This window comes from Macrotis lagotis, chromosome 2 (genome assembly GCF_037893015.1).
Source record: "Macrotis lagotis isolate mMagLag1 chromosome 2, bilby.v1.9.chrom.fasta, whole genome shotgun sequence".
Lineage (NCBI taxonomy): Eukaryota > Metazoa > Chordata > Mammalia > Peramelemorphia > Peramelidae > Macrotis > Macrotis lagotis.
In genome coordinates, this window is record NC_133659.1 from 100,819,108 (window position 1) to 100,834,520 (window position 15,413).

At 42.2% G+C, this 15,413-nt stretch overlaps 1 protein-coding gene across 6 annotated transcripts in view; it reads left to right on the forward strand.

Moving 5' to 3' along the window:
- NAV1 (neuron navigator 1) overlaps positions 1 to 15,413 on the forward strand; it is a 351,815-nt gene that overhangs the window by 312,561 nt on the left and 23,841 nt on the right. For 3 of the 6 annotated variants that reach the window (XM_074222354.1, XM_074222358.1, XM_074222360.1), the window contains 9 exons: positions 570 to 611; positions 2,577 to 2,725; positions 5,279 to 5,449; positions 6,534 to 6,586; positions 7,598 to 7,621; positions 7,734 to 7,811; positions 12,972 to 13,055; positions 13,330 to 13,441; positions 14,741 to 14,862. In XM_074222354.1, the coding sequence (XP_074078455.1) occupies positions 570 to 611; positions 2,577 to 2,725; positions 5,279 to 5,449; positions 6,534 to 6,586; positions 7,598 to 7,621; positions 7,734 to 7,811; positions 12,972 to 13,055; positions 13,330 to 13,441; positions 14,741 to 14,862 (835 nt within the window). The remainder of the gene's footprint in view (positions 1 to 569; positions 612 to 2,576; positions 2,726 to 5,278; positions 5,450 to 6,533; positions 6,587 to 7,597; positions 7,622 to 7,733; positions 7,812 to 12,971; positions 13,056 to 13,329; positions 13,442 to 14,740; positions 14,863 to 15,413) is intronic. The other 3 variants (XM_074222356.1, XM_074222355.1, XM_074222357.1) reach the window with 3 other exon arrangements.

Here is a 15,413-nt window from a genome sequence, read left to right on the forward strand (position 1 = left end):
CCCTTGCTCCTACCTGCCAGATTATTGTAGCTTGAGTGATCCTTCTCAGCATCACTATCTACAGCATCACCTGCCCCTTATCTCCCACCTCTTCCTTTTTCAAAATTGCCCCAGTTTCAAAAGAAGTTCTCCTTACCTAAGCCTTGCTTCCTCATCCTGGTAGAGTGTTTAGTCTTCCAAGAATTAAAAAACCCTCCTGGGAAATCATTAATGACCCTCTTTGGGGTCTTTTCTCTTCTCTTTGCTTTTGGAAATAAAGTAGTTCATTGCTCTATCAAATTATTCTGTAAACCTCCAGGGTCTTACCAAATTTCCTCCAGTGAACCTCTCAATCTTAGAATCACAAATGCTATCTTCCGAATTATCACATGTAGACATTTGCTTCCTTTCCATTTATATATTATCCATGCATATGTCTTCTTCTCCCTCCTAGACTGCAGCATCTAGCATTTGAATCTCCTTTAATACTAATCTAGTGTGATGCATGCAGTAAGTGCTAAATGAATATTTGTTTCATGAAATGGGACTGATTTGAACATCTGTGACATTCCCCTCTTTAATTCCTACAGTAATCAGCGAGATCGGAACACACTACCCAAGAAGGGGCTCAGGTAACTCAGGACATGCTTTTCCCTTTTCTTCTCCTTTGTCTTCATGCCTAGCAGTTTCTTCCATTCACCCCCCCACCCCCTCATTTGCTACTTCAATGACCCATCGCCTGGTCTATATGACTTATGAGTCAACCCTATATGAATTATTCTTTCCTGGAAGAGGGGAAAACACGTTTCTGCAGGAGAAATAATGATTTGCACATAGTGAGTAACTAATAAATGTTGATTAGGTTAAATTGAGATAATAAACACACCCCTCTCACCTCTACCCTCTGATTTTATTCTGAGAGAACTGTATCTTCTTCTGCCCAGATCCTGTGAACAAAGAAAACATTCAACTGTCTGGTATAATTTAGATGGCATCTTACTTGGCAAATCCATGGTAGGCCTTTCTGGTAAACCTGTGGTTATGGCCAGAGAATTATCTAGTCTGAAGTAGCATGGTTGGGGGGAAAAGATACTAGGCTTAGAAATAGGAAACATTAGCCTTAGTTTCCTCTTCCACAAAATGAGAATAACATTTCTATTAACTAACCTCTTAGGTTGTTGTGAGGAAAGAGTCTTTGAAGACAAGGGAGGAAAGAAGGAAAGCAGGAAGGAAACAAGGAAGGAATTTGAGGGGAGGGAAAAAGGAAGGGAGGAAGGAAAGAAGGAATGGAGGAGGTAGGAGGAAGCAAGGAGGGAAGGAAAGAGAAGGAAAAGAAGGAAAAAAGAAGAGAGGAAGGAAGGAAGGGAGGGAAGGAAGAAGAGAGGAAGGAAGGAAATAAGTATGAACTAGGCAATGTGCTTAACATTTTACAAATAAATCATTTGATCTTCACATCTACACTGAGAGATAGGTGCTTTTATTGTCTCCACTTTACAGTTGAGAAAAACTGAGGCAAATTGGTAAAGTGACTTGCCCAAGGTCACACAGCTAGTAAGTGTCAAGTGCCTGAGGCCGGATTTGAACTCAGGTCCTCCTGACTCCAGGGTATGTGCTCTATCTATTTGGGTCATTTTGCTGCAGAGGCTTATATGTGGACCCTAGGGAAGTAGGTGTTTCTGGCCCCACCTTCTGATTCTACTTAAAAATGAGTGTTATTGTTCCTATGATCTGTAGTCAAATGGTGTATTCAACCTGGAGCCATATGGCCACAACATGATACATACCGAAAAGGTCCTAGAATCAGAAGATGAGTTCAAGTCCTTGACCTGACACTTGCTAGTTGTGTAAATGAGAGCAAGTCATTGAATGTCTGTTTTTTTATCTGTAAAATGCAGATAATAGCATCACCTTCCTCAAGAAGTTGTGAGAAACAAATGAATTAACATGTGTAAAGCCTTAGCAAACCTTAAAAATGTCTTCTAAATGCTCCTTCTTCTTGTTGGCCATTACCCCTCTTACAACTTGATGGAGAATCTGGGAAAAATCCCTGTCCTGCTGCAGTGAATAGAGAACTGGATATGGAGTAAGGAAGGTCACCACCTAACTCATCTGTAAAACAAGTGGTTTGGGACTCAAAAAGTGTTTATTCCAGGTCTATTAAGCCCAGGAGCTTTTGGAAAACCTGGGCTGTTACCACTACTCTTCCCCTTGTGCTCAAATCAACTTAGGCCTCTTTCCTCTCTCCTTCCTTTCTTCCCTCCTTCCTTCCTTCACTCCCTTCCTCTCTCTCCCTTCTTCCTTGCCTGCCTGCCTCCCTTTCTTCTTTCCTCCCTACCTCCCTCCTCTTTTCCTCTTTTCTCTCTCTTCCTTCCTTTCCTCCCTCCCTTGTTTACAAAACCCCTTTCCTCAAAAACAACCTATGAAGTTAGTTAATTGAAGTGTTATTCTCATTTTGTGGGAGAGGAAACCAAGGCTCATTTTTCCCATTTCTAGGCCCAGTTGATTTCTAGATCCAACTGCCAAATCAACTCAGGTCTCCCTTCCCCCAGTTTCATCCAAAACCCTAGCACCAGTTATACCCAGGCTGCTTCCTACAGGTATCAACTTCAGTCCCAGGAGGAGACCAAGGAGCGGCGGCACTCTCACACCATTGGGGGGTTGCCAGAATCAGATGACCAGTCAGATCTGCCTTCACCACCTGCCCTCTCCATGTCTTTGAGTGGAAAGGGTCAGCTCACCAACATAGGTCAGTGCTTTGCTTTGCTTTCTTTTTTCTTTTTTGATCAATTTTACCATTGCATGGGAGAAAGCAGGGACCATCTGTTAGGTCAGGAAAGTCAAACTCTTGGTTTGCCACTTTTGATTCAATTCATTGGGTGACACATTAGGAATGATGGTAGTGGGGTGTCTTATGGTGCTGCTATTTCTCCATCCCAAGCACAAACCAATTGCTTTGGAATACTAAATTAAAAAGCCACCTGATTGATATTTGTTATTCTGAATCTTATTGGGGAGCAACATCATGCTGGGTATACTAGTTACAATAGCAACCACAGTGAGTGAGAGTTCTGGAAGCTACACCATCTTGGGGTACCAAGCAACAAAAGTGTTCTCTGGTGTCCTGGCATCATGTGTCCCTCTCTCTTTGTCCTACCAAGCCTGGCCAGAAATAGGAGAGTAAAGTCTTCTTGGAGGTAAAGAGAAGGGCAGGATGAAGGAAAAGCTTTAAATTTAAAGGATAGAATCTGCCCCTAAGCACCCAGAAAGCACCACACCCAGTTCTTCAGCCTTACCAGCTGCTGGCAGAGTGTTGCCTAAGACTATTCTGCTCTTGGTCCCACCCAGTCTTTTCTTGCCTTAGTGCCCTGAGGAAGGAAGCCAGGATATGACTTAGTTGCTTAAAGAGAAGAAGGGAAGGAATAGAAGCATCTGGGCACCACCAAAAGGCCAGGCTCAACAGGACTGTCAGTAGGACAGGGCATGGAGCCAGGCTGGCAAATGTCTATGTAGTATCCATCTGGAAACCATTTCCCATTCCATTGGCAAGGAGGATAAAGGTCCAAAATGGGAGGTTTCAAGGCTCTGTAACATGTACCTTCCCATGCTATAAGAATCTGCAACCAGTGAAACTCTATGGAATTGAAGGTCAGCACTGGAATGTTGTAAGAAGGGAAAATGGTTAAATCTCAATCTTCAGATCAATAAGGATTTCTTGCAAAGGATAGAGACCAGCTGCTCCTTGTCACCACAGAGGACCTAGAAAAAGGAAATAGATTTATAGTTCATGCTTAGGTACAAAGTGGGGGAGGGGAAGAGTTGCAAGGAATGAGAGAGGAAGGGTGAAAAATCTTCATCAGAAGAGATCTTTCAATTAGGTATCAATCAATTGACAAGCAAGTATTCTATATCAGGCACTGTACCAAATACAAAGACAAAAATGAAATGATTCCTCTTCCCTAAGAGATTACAGTTCTCTGAGGAGACAATGGGTGCACATATAGATAATAATTATAAGATAATGAGTAGGGATGGGGCAAAGTGCAAGCCCCTGGAGGTATCAGGAAGGGCTTCATGGAGATGATGGCACTTCAGAGGAATTTTTGAAGAAAACTAGGGATTCTGAAAGTCAGAGGTGAAGATTGAGAGCATTCCAGGCATAGAAAAGCACAGTAGGAAAGACAGTCTGGTTGGATCAGATATGGGAAAGGGATTGGTATAATAATAAGACTGAAAAGATAAGAGTAGAGCCAGATTGTAAAGAGTTTTAATTACTAAATAAAAAAGTTTGTATTTGACTTAGTGGTAATTGGAGTCTAATGAGGAGAAGACTTGGTCAGACTTGTGCTTTAGGAAAATCACTTTGGATAACTATATGAAAGATGGGTTAGGGAAGGGAGAGACTTGAAGCAAGGAATACACTTAGGAAATTCTTTCAATGTTCTGGGATTTGAAATGGGGGGGGTAATTTGAGATTTGTTGTGGAGATGGCATAAGACTTGGCAACTGATTGATGAGAAAGACTGAGGAGTTGAGGATGGAGGAATGGATTTCCCAAATCATCATGACTAGACGGAGTCTGATTGCACACAGATATGAAGTAGGTTTTGACCAATATACCCAATCTCCCAATCATCTGCTTCCAAGTCAGGGGGAACTCTGGGTAGGGAGGGTTATAATTTTTGCTACCCTAATACCCATTCCATTAATAGAGGAACACAATTTCACAACACTCCCAAGTTAAAAAGGAGACAGACCTTGCACCCTTTGATAATATTAAACCCTTGAATCCCACATCTCTACCCACCTTCTCTAACCTTCCCCACATTCAAATCCCTTTCTTGGTCTTTATACTTTTGATAGTGGGGTCTTAGATCCTCCCCAGCTGTCAGTTATGTTTCCAGGTATCAAAGTAATGACACCATCCCCAGTTTCATAGATTAACCCATATTGCTAGGAGGCACTCCCATAACAGCTGCCAGATTCCATGATCTGACTTTCTCTAAGAAGGGAAAGGTCCAGGGTGGGGTGGTCCTTAGAATCAACAATCATCTTTACTCCCTGTCTCCAGATTGCAAAGTCTTAGTCCACTGAAATCCAAGCTCACCATCCCAAATTCCCAATTGCACGCACATTCCCACTGGCCCAATTGCCCCTTCCCATCCCTTGCCCCAGTCCCTCCTGCCTTCTTGCCAGCTATCTCCCACACACCTGCTGCTCCTTCCCCCAAGGGATCGGAGTGTTCATGACCCTCCCTGCCTCTTCTCCCTGCCCTCCCCCTCCCTTCCCTCTATCCTTCCAGTGAGTCCCACAGCAGCCACCACGCCAAGAATCACTCGCTCCAACAGCATCCCCACCCACGAGGCGGCCTTCGAGCTATACAGCACCTCCCAAATGGGAAGCACCCTGTCCCTGGCCGAGAGACCCAAGGGGATGATTCGGTCAGGATCCTTCCGAGACCCCACGGACGACGGTGAGACATCATGCATCGCGGTTCACGCTCATTCCAGCCCAGCTGGGGATTCCTTCACCCACCACTTCCACCACCACCTCCACTCCCACTTCCTCCTCCTCCTCCTCCTCCTCCTTCTCCTCCACTACCACTACCACCACCACCACATACACACTCCCAAAAACATCAACTTGGGGTCAATTAGTTTTTTCCCCTCAAAAAAGTCCTGGTGTCCCCAGAGACCTCAGATTGTCATTTCTAAGCACTGTAACATTGGGACTGAGCATCAGTCATTGGGGAAGGGGGAGGGAAATTAAGCATGGGAGAGTTAACTGGGACCAACAAGAGGCCTTTCCCAAGGATCTTCCAGAATATACACCAATTACAAAGCAACATGGTAGGAGTTTACCTTAGTTAGAATGCATCCCTCTCACACTAATGCTTCCAGGCTTAGATTTAGAGAGGGCTAATTTAAAGAGGGTTTATTTGTAAGGGCTACAGCCTGAAAGGCCAAGAGAATTCCTGGGGTTCTGGCTTTCCCATTATTATTCATTTCCAGGCCTCCCTTTCCAAGAGACATTCCTTAGAGATTTCCTTTGGTTCTTGCAATAGGAGCTTTGTCTTTCCTTTGTATAGGTCAGAGTGAATGTTCTCCATGAGATTCTTTCATCTGGCTAATCCCTGGGATTCTATGGAAGCCCCCAGAATTTGGGGGAAAGGGACAGGCCAGACTACAGGATTGCCTCTGACCAGCTCTGATAAGAAACTCACCCTCCTCTGCTGCTCCACAGCTTTTCAGATAGGGAAGACTCATACCTTCCTGGGAAATCCTCCTCTCCCTCTCTCCTGTACAGCCGAGTGCCCCTTGGACCAGGCTGAACTAGGGGTCAATACCCTCTTAAGGTGGATTTTGGAAAGAGAGCTTGTCTCTTCACAGGACCTTGTCTTCTCAACAGAGACCAGGGACCAGCTTTTGAACAGTTGGAATTCCAGTCGTGTCCCCTGCCCTCTTCCCTCTCTGTTGACTCCTGAGGCCATCCACAGTCCAAACTTCTTTCCCCTGGAAGCTCCTATTAATTCTCTGTATTCTGTTTCTCTCTTTCAGTTCATGGCTCTGTGCTGTCGTTGGCTTCCAGTGCCTCCTCCACCTACTCTTCAGTAAGAACATTGAGTTGTCCTTCCACATTCCCAACCTTGCATTACTTTACTCTTATCTCTTCCCAGAAGCCCCTCATTAAGGGTGACTTAGGAGGAGGGAAGAACTGCTTTTTCTTCATGTATCTTGCTGTGTGTGTGTGTTTATGACTGGGGAAGAAGGCTTAGGATTCATAGCATTCAATCATGGACCAGAATCCCTGAATCTTTTTCTTGTTTCTTTGTCACCCTGGGTACCCTGAGTATCTCAGTTTCTGTAAAAGAGGGAGAATCCCTATTTGCCTTAGGGATTTATGTGATAAGGAGAAAAGAATGAGGTAGAGTGAGCTTCCATGACCCCCCTACACTGAGCATAGAGAAGTCAGAACTTCCAAGATTTGGAGTTCTTCCCTGCAATTCTCTTTCCTTTCTCCCTAGAGGCTAGCAAGGTAGAATGTTTTCTACTGGCCAGGTAGATAGATGGAAGAGGGACAAGAAACCTATGCTTAGGACTTAGAGGACAGAAGAAAAAGAATCCCAGATCATAGATCATCAATAAAAAAGTATTTATTGAAAGCTAACTTTGTGCTAAGAATTGCATAAAGAAGTTTTAGTGATGCAAAAGTGGCCTAGCAGTGATCTAGCTCCACCTCCTCAATTTATAATTGAGGAAAATAAGATCCTGGAAGATTTAAATCTATATGACGTAGTAAGCAAAAGGGATAAGAACAGAATATAGGTTCTGAGTCCAGTCTTCTTCCTTCAACCCTACTCCAAATGAGCCAGGGCCTTTTTCTCAGCCCTTCTGTGCAATAATGAAATAAGTTCAGTGTGGCCTCTAGAGAAATCAATCCTGATTTCAGTCTAGTTGGGGGGTTTGGAGCAGGGTTCTTTGGGAAAGACAGGGACAGCAAATGGAGTTCCAGCTTCTCCCCACTCTCACGCTTCAAGTCTACCCTGCCACTGATGACCCTGCTACCTCCATTATAACTGCTTCCTTTCTTTTTCTCTCCACTTCTGTGCTCCCTTCTTCAGGCTGAGGAGAGGATGCAATCTGAGGTAGGGTTCAAAGTCACTTTCTCTGCTTCTTAACACCACAGTGCCCCTCCTCCCTACCATACTTTTGTTTTTTCCCCCAACCCATGGTTTTTGTTTTCCGATTTTCTTATAGCAAATCCGGAAACTTCGAAGGGAGCTGGAATCATCACAGGAGAAAGTGGCCACACTGACATCTCAACTGTCTGCCAATGTAAGTGTTTTGTTTGAGAGGAAAGAAGAGAGGCAAACAATGTTTACCACATATTATTATCAGCTGGGAAGTAAAGGAGGTCAGTGACCTGGGCAGTCCTCAAAGATTTAATCTGACTACTGGGGCCCATTCCTTGACCTCATTAAGCCTCGGTTTTCCCACTTATAAAACGGGAAAACCTAATTCTTGTGTGTTATGATATTGGATTAAAAAAAATGCTTGCAAACAACTTTAAGGTACCAAAAGAAAAAAAGTGAGATTTATATCAAAGAAGCTTATGCCAAGATTTAAGTAATCATGCCATTTACCTATCATGACCCCGAAGAAGATTTTATGAGACCCTTGAACTGGCTCACTCCTACTTCCCTGTTTTTAGACTGTCATAAGTAGGCAGCCCAGATCTGGGTCATTTGTATTCTCTTTGCTGACCACATCACCACACAGAAACCCAACTCCTTTACTTAGAGTCATCATTTCTTCTTAGCCTCTACAAAAAGCTAGCCAGAATGATCTGAACTTCAGACTGTGAAGCCAGAACTCCTGGTTTCTACTATCTACCTGCCTTCACTGATATGGTTTAGGATGAGTCATTACTTTTCCACAGGCCTTAGTTTCCTTTTCTGTATAATGGGAAGAAGACTTCTCATCCAATAAGGCTGCTCCTCCTCCAAAAGAGTAAACAAAAGCTATAACTGCCTGACTATGAATGGGAGGGTGGGACAGCTATTTTCCCCCAAAACTGTAAACAACAGCTGAGCCAATCTGGAAGAAGCATCCAAGTGTTCACACAAAAGTAACCGTGTCTGCAGTTTCCATAGTGGCTCTGGTTTCTCTCTCTCCTTCCCCTCTGGGGGACCCAGCTGCTGGGCCTGGGGAGCCATCTTTGAACCAAACACAACTCCCACTCTCAAAATTAAACTTGTTCATGTCCCCAGTAAAATCAAACAGGGGGCCACACTAGACTAATCATCCCCTTTTCCCCAAACCCCAATTCAGGAGATATTTTTTGAGCATGATACCAGCTATGTTGAAAGTTCATCTCAAATATTCTTTGCCAGCCCAGAGGAGCCATCAGAATTGAAACATAGCTGGCCAAGGTCCATCACTTCATCCCCATTCCCCACCAAATATTACCCACCAGAACTGGGGCCTGGGTCATGTCCCACTGTCCCTGGGGAATTCTTATCTAGGAGGAGAGAGACAGAAAAGCCGAGAGAGAGACAGAGACAGAGAGAGACAGAAAGAAGCAGGCGCCAGGAAGGCAATGAATATTATTATTTCTGATTAATTTACACTGCAATCTGCAAACCATCATGTTGTCAGAGTTGGGACAGGGCCAAGAAAAGGGATTTGGAGAATAATTTCCTTAGAACAAGAAGTTCCCTTTGACTACAAGAACAAACCCTAACATCCCAAAGTGGCATACAAAAGGAAGATCTTGTTGAGGCATGTAGCTCTCCCTAGCTACAAAATGACCCTAGGACCTTAGTCAGGTTTTCCTTTATTACTTCCTCTGTGTCCCCTGGCTTTCATTTTCCCACACAACTCCTAGATTGCTGAAACTTTGAGCACATCCAAGAAACACAAAGGGAATGTAGGCCATTATAACCCTCTCAAATGCCAATGAAGTTATTGATTAAAGAAATGCAAATTAAAACAACTCTGAGGTACAATTTCACCCCTATCATCTGTTAATATGACAGAAAAGGAAAATGATAAATGTTGGAGGGAATGTGAGAAAATGGCTGGTGGAGTTGTGAACTGATCTAACCATTCTGGAGAGCACTTTGGAACTATGCTCAAAGAGCTTTAAGACTGTGCATACTCTATGATGCAGCAATACCACTACTAGGTCTATATCCCTGAAAGATCATAAAAACAGGGAAAACAAACCACATATACAAAAATATTTAAAGTAGTTCTTTTTGGGGGGCAAAGAGTTGGAAATTGAGGGCATGCCCATCAATTGGGGAATGACTGAACAAGTTGTGATATATCAATGTGATGAAATGCTATTCTTCTGCAAGAAGTCAAATGCTAGTGAAGTTCATTCATCATGGTTACTCAACTCTGAGATCTTTTTATAACTTTCATTTGTGGGGATAGGAAGATCCTATAAGCCAAAGAACAAAAAACTGTTGGGAGAGAGGCCCTGCTGAGGTGAAGAGAGGTCTTTTACCCAAAGGAGAGCAGAATAAGGAAAGAGGCAGAAAGGAAGGTATTTAGTTATCTATAATGGGCAGGAAATCCTGGGAAGGAGCAGTCAGGTGATCTGTTTACAGAGAGTCAAAGGAGACATTAAAAGAAGAAAATAGGAAGTGGGAATATAGAGACAACTCAGGGTCACAGAAGACATCTCTCCACCTGGGAATCTTAATCCAGGTGGCAAATTTATATCTTGATTGTGGGAAAGGAATTTATAGGAGTGAGGAAGATCTGTATTTAGCACAAATGAGCAAGTTGGGTGCTCAGGGGTAGAAGAATAGGCAAAAGCTAGACTGAGGGGATAGCTGGGTGGTACAGTGGATAGAGTACCAGTCCTGGGGTCGGGAGGACCTGAGTTCAAATGCAGTCTCAGATACTTAATACTTAGTTCTGTGACCTCAGAGCTAAGTCACTTAACCCCATTGCTTTGTCAAAAAAAAAAGAGGCTAGATTGAATTTGTGGGGTATTGGCTAGTAGTCACCCAACATAGTGGCTGATTCCCCCCCAGAGGGGATGCCAATAGTTCAGTTAACCATTACTTGACTAAAGTCTCCAATTTGATCTGCCATCCTATATTCTTTGCTCTTTCTCCTGCCCCTCAGTGTCACGTCCCCATGTGTTTCCACATATCCTTCTGCCAGCCAGACAGCCAAGGCATAGGCTTATGGCCTGACCATGAGAGGATCAGCCTTCTCCAAGGCCATTTAGCTCAATCCAAATCTTTCCCCAAGCCTAGCCTGGCCCTTCCTCATAGAGTACACCTGACATCTAGTGGTCAATCTATGTAATGGCCCTTAAATCAAATTCCTGGTGGCAATCTCTGTACAAAATGTCTTGACCCTTATTTTTCTAAGGGGAGAGTATAGTTAAAGACCCAAAAATTGGAGGTAAGAATGGGGCTAAGATCTTTCATAGTAGAGCAGAAGTGGCACAGGTGTGTATAAATAAAATATTTATATAGATATGTTTGTATGTATGCATGTATGTATGTATTATACACACTATTCCAGCAAACTCCATAAAGCTGGGGTTCTAAAACTGGGATCCATTGATATTTTTCAGGAGTGCCATAAACTAGGAGAGGAGAAAATTGATGTCATTTTTCACTAACCTTTGATTTACTTTGCAATCCTATGTATTTAAGTTCATGCATTTAAAAATATTCTAAGGAAGTTTCCATAGGCTTCACTAGACTGACAAAGGGCTCATGTCAAAAAAGATTAAGAATTCCTTTCCTAGAACATGTTTTAGAGGGAGTCTACCCTCTACAGATTAACCCAGAGGATGCTGGAGGAGCTAAAAGCAAAATAGCAAAATGGCACATTTTCTCATATGATTGTGAACTTCTTGAAAGCAAGAACTGTCTTTTGCATCTTTTTTGTATCCCCAGGATTTAGCAAAATGCCTAGCCCATAATTCACCTCAGATTGTGTCATGACAGCTTCTCTCCATGCCTGCCACTCCAAATGCTGGCTTCTGAAATCAAGAGAAATAACAGAGAGTTGATCCCCTCTTCAGAAGAGAATTTGGCAGACAGGCACAGGATGGGCTCCAAACCCATCCCTCAATATCATTCAAGGAAAGGAATATTAGATAACATCTGGTTTTCTTCAATACTAAGTTTACCACCTTCTGCAGATGAGTTTGCCCAGCCCCCATCCTCTTCTAACTGGCTAGTAGCTTCCTCTGAGATTACTTTGCATTTTTTCTATCTCTTATGTACTTATTTAAATGTTGTCTCCCCATCAAAAGGTAAGTTCTTAGTTGTCTTGGGGAAGACAGCATGGAGAGAAATACAGAGTAATAATAATAAATGTAAATGTGAATGAGATGTTGTTTCTTTCTTATGTTTTCCCCCCCTTAGTTTTAATTCCTTTTTCACAGCATGGCCATTATGGAAATATGTTAAACATGATTGCACATGTACAACTTCTACCAGATTATTCACCACTGTGGAGAAGAGGGAGGAAAGGGATGGTGGTAGAAAAATGTGGAATTCGTAAACTTGCAAATGGATGAATGTTGAAAAACTACAGTTGAATGTAATTGGGAAAAATTAAATTAATTTTTAAAAAGAAGAGAGTAAGCTCCTTGAGGGAAAGAATCATGTTTTTACCACTTTTTTGCATCTCCAATATTTAACACTGGTTAATAGTAATCATTCATTAAATTTATAAAATATTTAAGCCTGGGATAATGTATACTTAATTTGCCCCACTGTTTGGAGGCAAATCAACACCTCCTTTGTACAAGATATTGTATTAGACACCAGGGGCACATATAAAGATAGAGCTTTTGTCCTTATGGTTCTTACACGCTAATAGGGGGAATTAGATATTATACAAATAACTATAAATTATAAAATACTTGTGCATAGGAGAGCTCTGTGGGTTCAGTGAGAGAGAAATCACTTCTGGGAGATGAACAGGAGTCAAAGTTATATTAAGGAAATCCCCATAGAGAAATAGCATCTGAAGAAAGGAGAGAAAAAGATTTTATCTTGGCAGAGATTGGGTCAGAGAAAAGCAAGAGCATCCCAGCAGGAGAGACCGTGTTTTCAAATGGGTGGGAGCAAGAAAAAAATAAGATTAAGGAATATTGAATAGTTTAATTAGGTTAGAGTGTAGATTGCATGAAGGTAGCTTAGCATGAAATAAGCCTAGGAAGGTAGACTGGAACCATATTGTAAAGGACTTTGAATATCAGGCTAAGGAACATAGGAGTTGTTTGATTCAAGTAGGCAGTAGGGAAATGCTGAGGGATTTTGGTTGGGAAGGAGGGTTTTAGTAGAGCTGTGACTTAAGAAAATGTGTTTGGCAGAGGTGAATTTTTAAAGGCATTAGTTGATGTTGAAAAGTCCCATTTTTTATTTTATGACATTTCTCCCCCCACCCAATCCACCTCCCCTCCCAAATCTTAAGCCATTAAGAAGCATGTCTTTGCATTTGTTTTAGGCTAACCTGGTAGCTGCCTTTGAACAGAGTCTGGTGAATATGACATCCCGTCTGCGTCACCTTGCAGAGACAGCAGAGGAGAAGGTAAGAAAACTGAGAAAAGGAACTAGTTTGAAAAACTCAGGTGGGTGGTGGAACAGACAAGGAGGAATTAAGACCGATCTCTAAAGGCTGACCCTTTTCCCATCTCCCTGAGGTGCTGAAGCTCTTTATTAGAGATATTTCTATCTCTCTGGTTACTTTGCTGGCTTCTTAGCCCAGCCCCCTTGAGCATAGGCCATGACTGTTCATTTCTCACCTCAGCAAACAGATAGGATTCTTTAGACCTCTAAATAATACCAGGTTGATTTTTCCCTAGGACACAGAGCTGCTGGATTTGAGAGAGACCATTGATTTCCTGAAGAAAAAGAACTCTGAGGCTCAGGCTGTCATCCAAGGAGCTCTTAATGGCACTGATGTCACACCCAAGGGTGAGGTCCCAAGAAACAGATAGAGGAGGTACAAAGAGAGGGGAATGATCTACCCATCCTCCAAACCAGGTGCCAGATCCTATGCAAAAGTGCTAAGAGAGACTGTTGCTACATTCCTCCCAGTCACTCTCCAATCTGGTGTAGTAACCAGTAAGTAAAAGGTAAACTGAGACTACCAGTGTTAGCCTGCTGTCTTAGTGATTTATAATTTGATATTTTCTGTTCTTTGGAAGAAGCATGAGACAGCATGCCACCTTGAGCACAAGAAGAGATAGAGAGAATTTATAGTTAGCATGTCCTTGCTAACTGAACTTGAATTAGTGATCTCCTCCCCACCTCCACCCCTTGCAGTTCAAGAACTGAAACATCCATAAGAAGGTTATGGAAATGATTATACTTTGTCTTTGAACAGTGCTTTCTAACTTAATACAAAGGGATTCACATGTGAAAATATTTAAATCTCACAACCCTGTGTGATGAGGAAGTATTAATGTCACCATATTTATCAGTAAGTAAGCTAAAGTCCAGAGACACTAAATGATCTACTAACATCATAGGATGACTTATTCAATCAATCATTAAACATTTTAGTAAGCACTTACTATGTGCCAGTCACATAGTGCTAAGTGCTGGAAAGTTAAAAAAAAAAAGAAAGTCACCTGACAGTCCCTGCCTTCAAGGAGCATGCAATCTCATGGAGAAGACATCATGCAAACAATATCAGATTCTCATTCAAAATGATTTGTTGGTGACAATGCTAACCTCATAATGTCTGTTATATGAGCTTATCATTGTCACCATTAAATCATTTTGAAAGAGAATCTGTCCTATCCTGGGTGTATTTTCCCAAAGATCCAGGTCTTACCCTCAAAGATTATTTTTTAAACATTTTACCACCTTTTTCTCTATCACTTTTCTCAAAAGATTATAATGCTCAGGGAAGTGTTACTGGGAAGTTTATTTGACAAACATTATTTTTGCCTTTTAATTAAGGGTAACTTTAATTAAATTCTCTTTTGAAATTTTTACTACATCCTATTGGATATATGAAGACACCCAAGAATATCAGGGACTTCAAAACTCATGCACTTATTAATTTTCCCCATGACCTAAAAAGTCAAATAGAAAGTCCAAACTGCCATCTCTGATCATTGGAGAGTTCAAGAATGGCTAAACACATCTATTTTTTTTTTTCTGAGATATGGACATAGGACTAGTTGGGTCTTTCTGGAGATGGACTTATTTTAAGGTTGTCTCCAAATCTTCCCTGTCTTCTTCACATCCTCCCTGGACTTGTAGAGCTTCGGATCAAGAGACAGAACTCTTCAGACAGTATTTCCAGCCTCAACAGCATCACCAGCCATTCCAGCATAGGCAGCAGCAAGGATGCTGATGCAAAGAAGAAAAAGAAAAAGAGTTGGGTAGGTGAGGGTGGGAAGAGAAGGGATTATGTAGGACCCTGTTCAAACTTCCCTGGGGCAGTACTCTCTCAGGGATTCATATTTCTCATGTTCACATATCCTTGCCCAGATATGTTATCAGTTAAGAGTAAGACATACTAACTTCTTCTAAACTATATGTGCTCTGACCACCCCCACCTCCCTGCCCCTCTGAGACTCTCCCAGTCTGAATATGTTCAGGTGTCCATTCCAGGAGGAAGACTGAGGAGCTAGCCAGAAGAAGGCCTTAGATCAAACTTCTATTCCGATCAGAACTTTGATTCCTTTATGGAGGAAGGGGACAATTGCTCATTCTCTGAAGATTTCAGTAGCTTGCCTCTAAAGGACCCTTTCTAGAATGCTTTGGAGAAGAAAGTTTTTATGGGTGGTTCACTCCCTCTCCCCATTTCATATTGCCTTTAACCTAAAGAATGCCTCTGCATTTATATGGTTTTTGGACAATTTTAATTCGATTTTCAGCAGGTCTTTCTCAAACTCCCTAGGTAGTTCCTGAAACAATCTTGGCTCCTCTT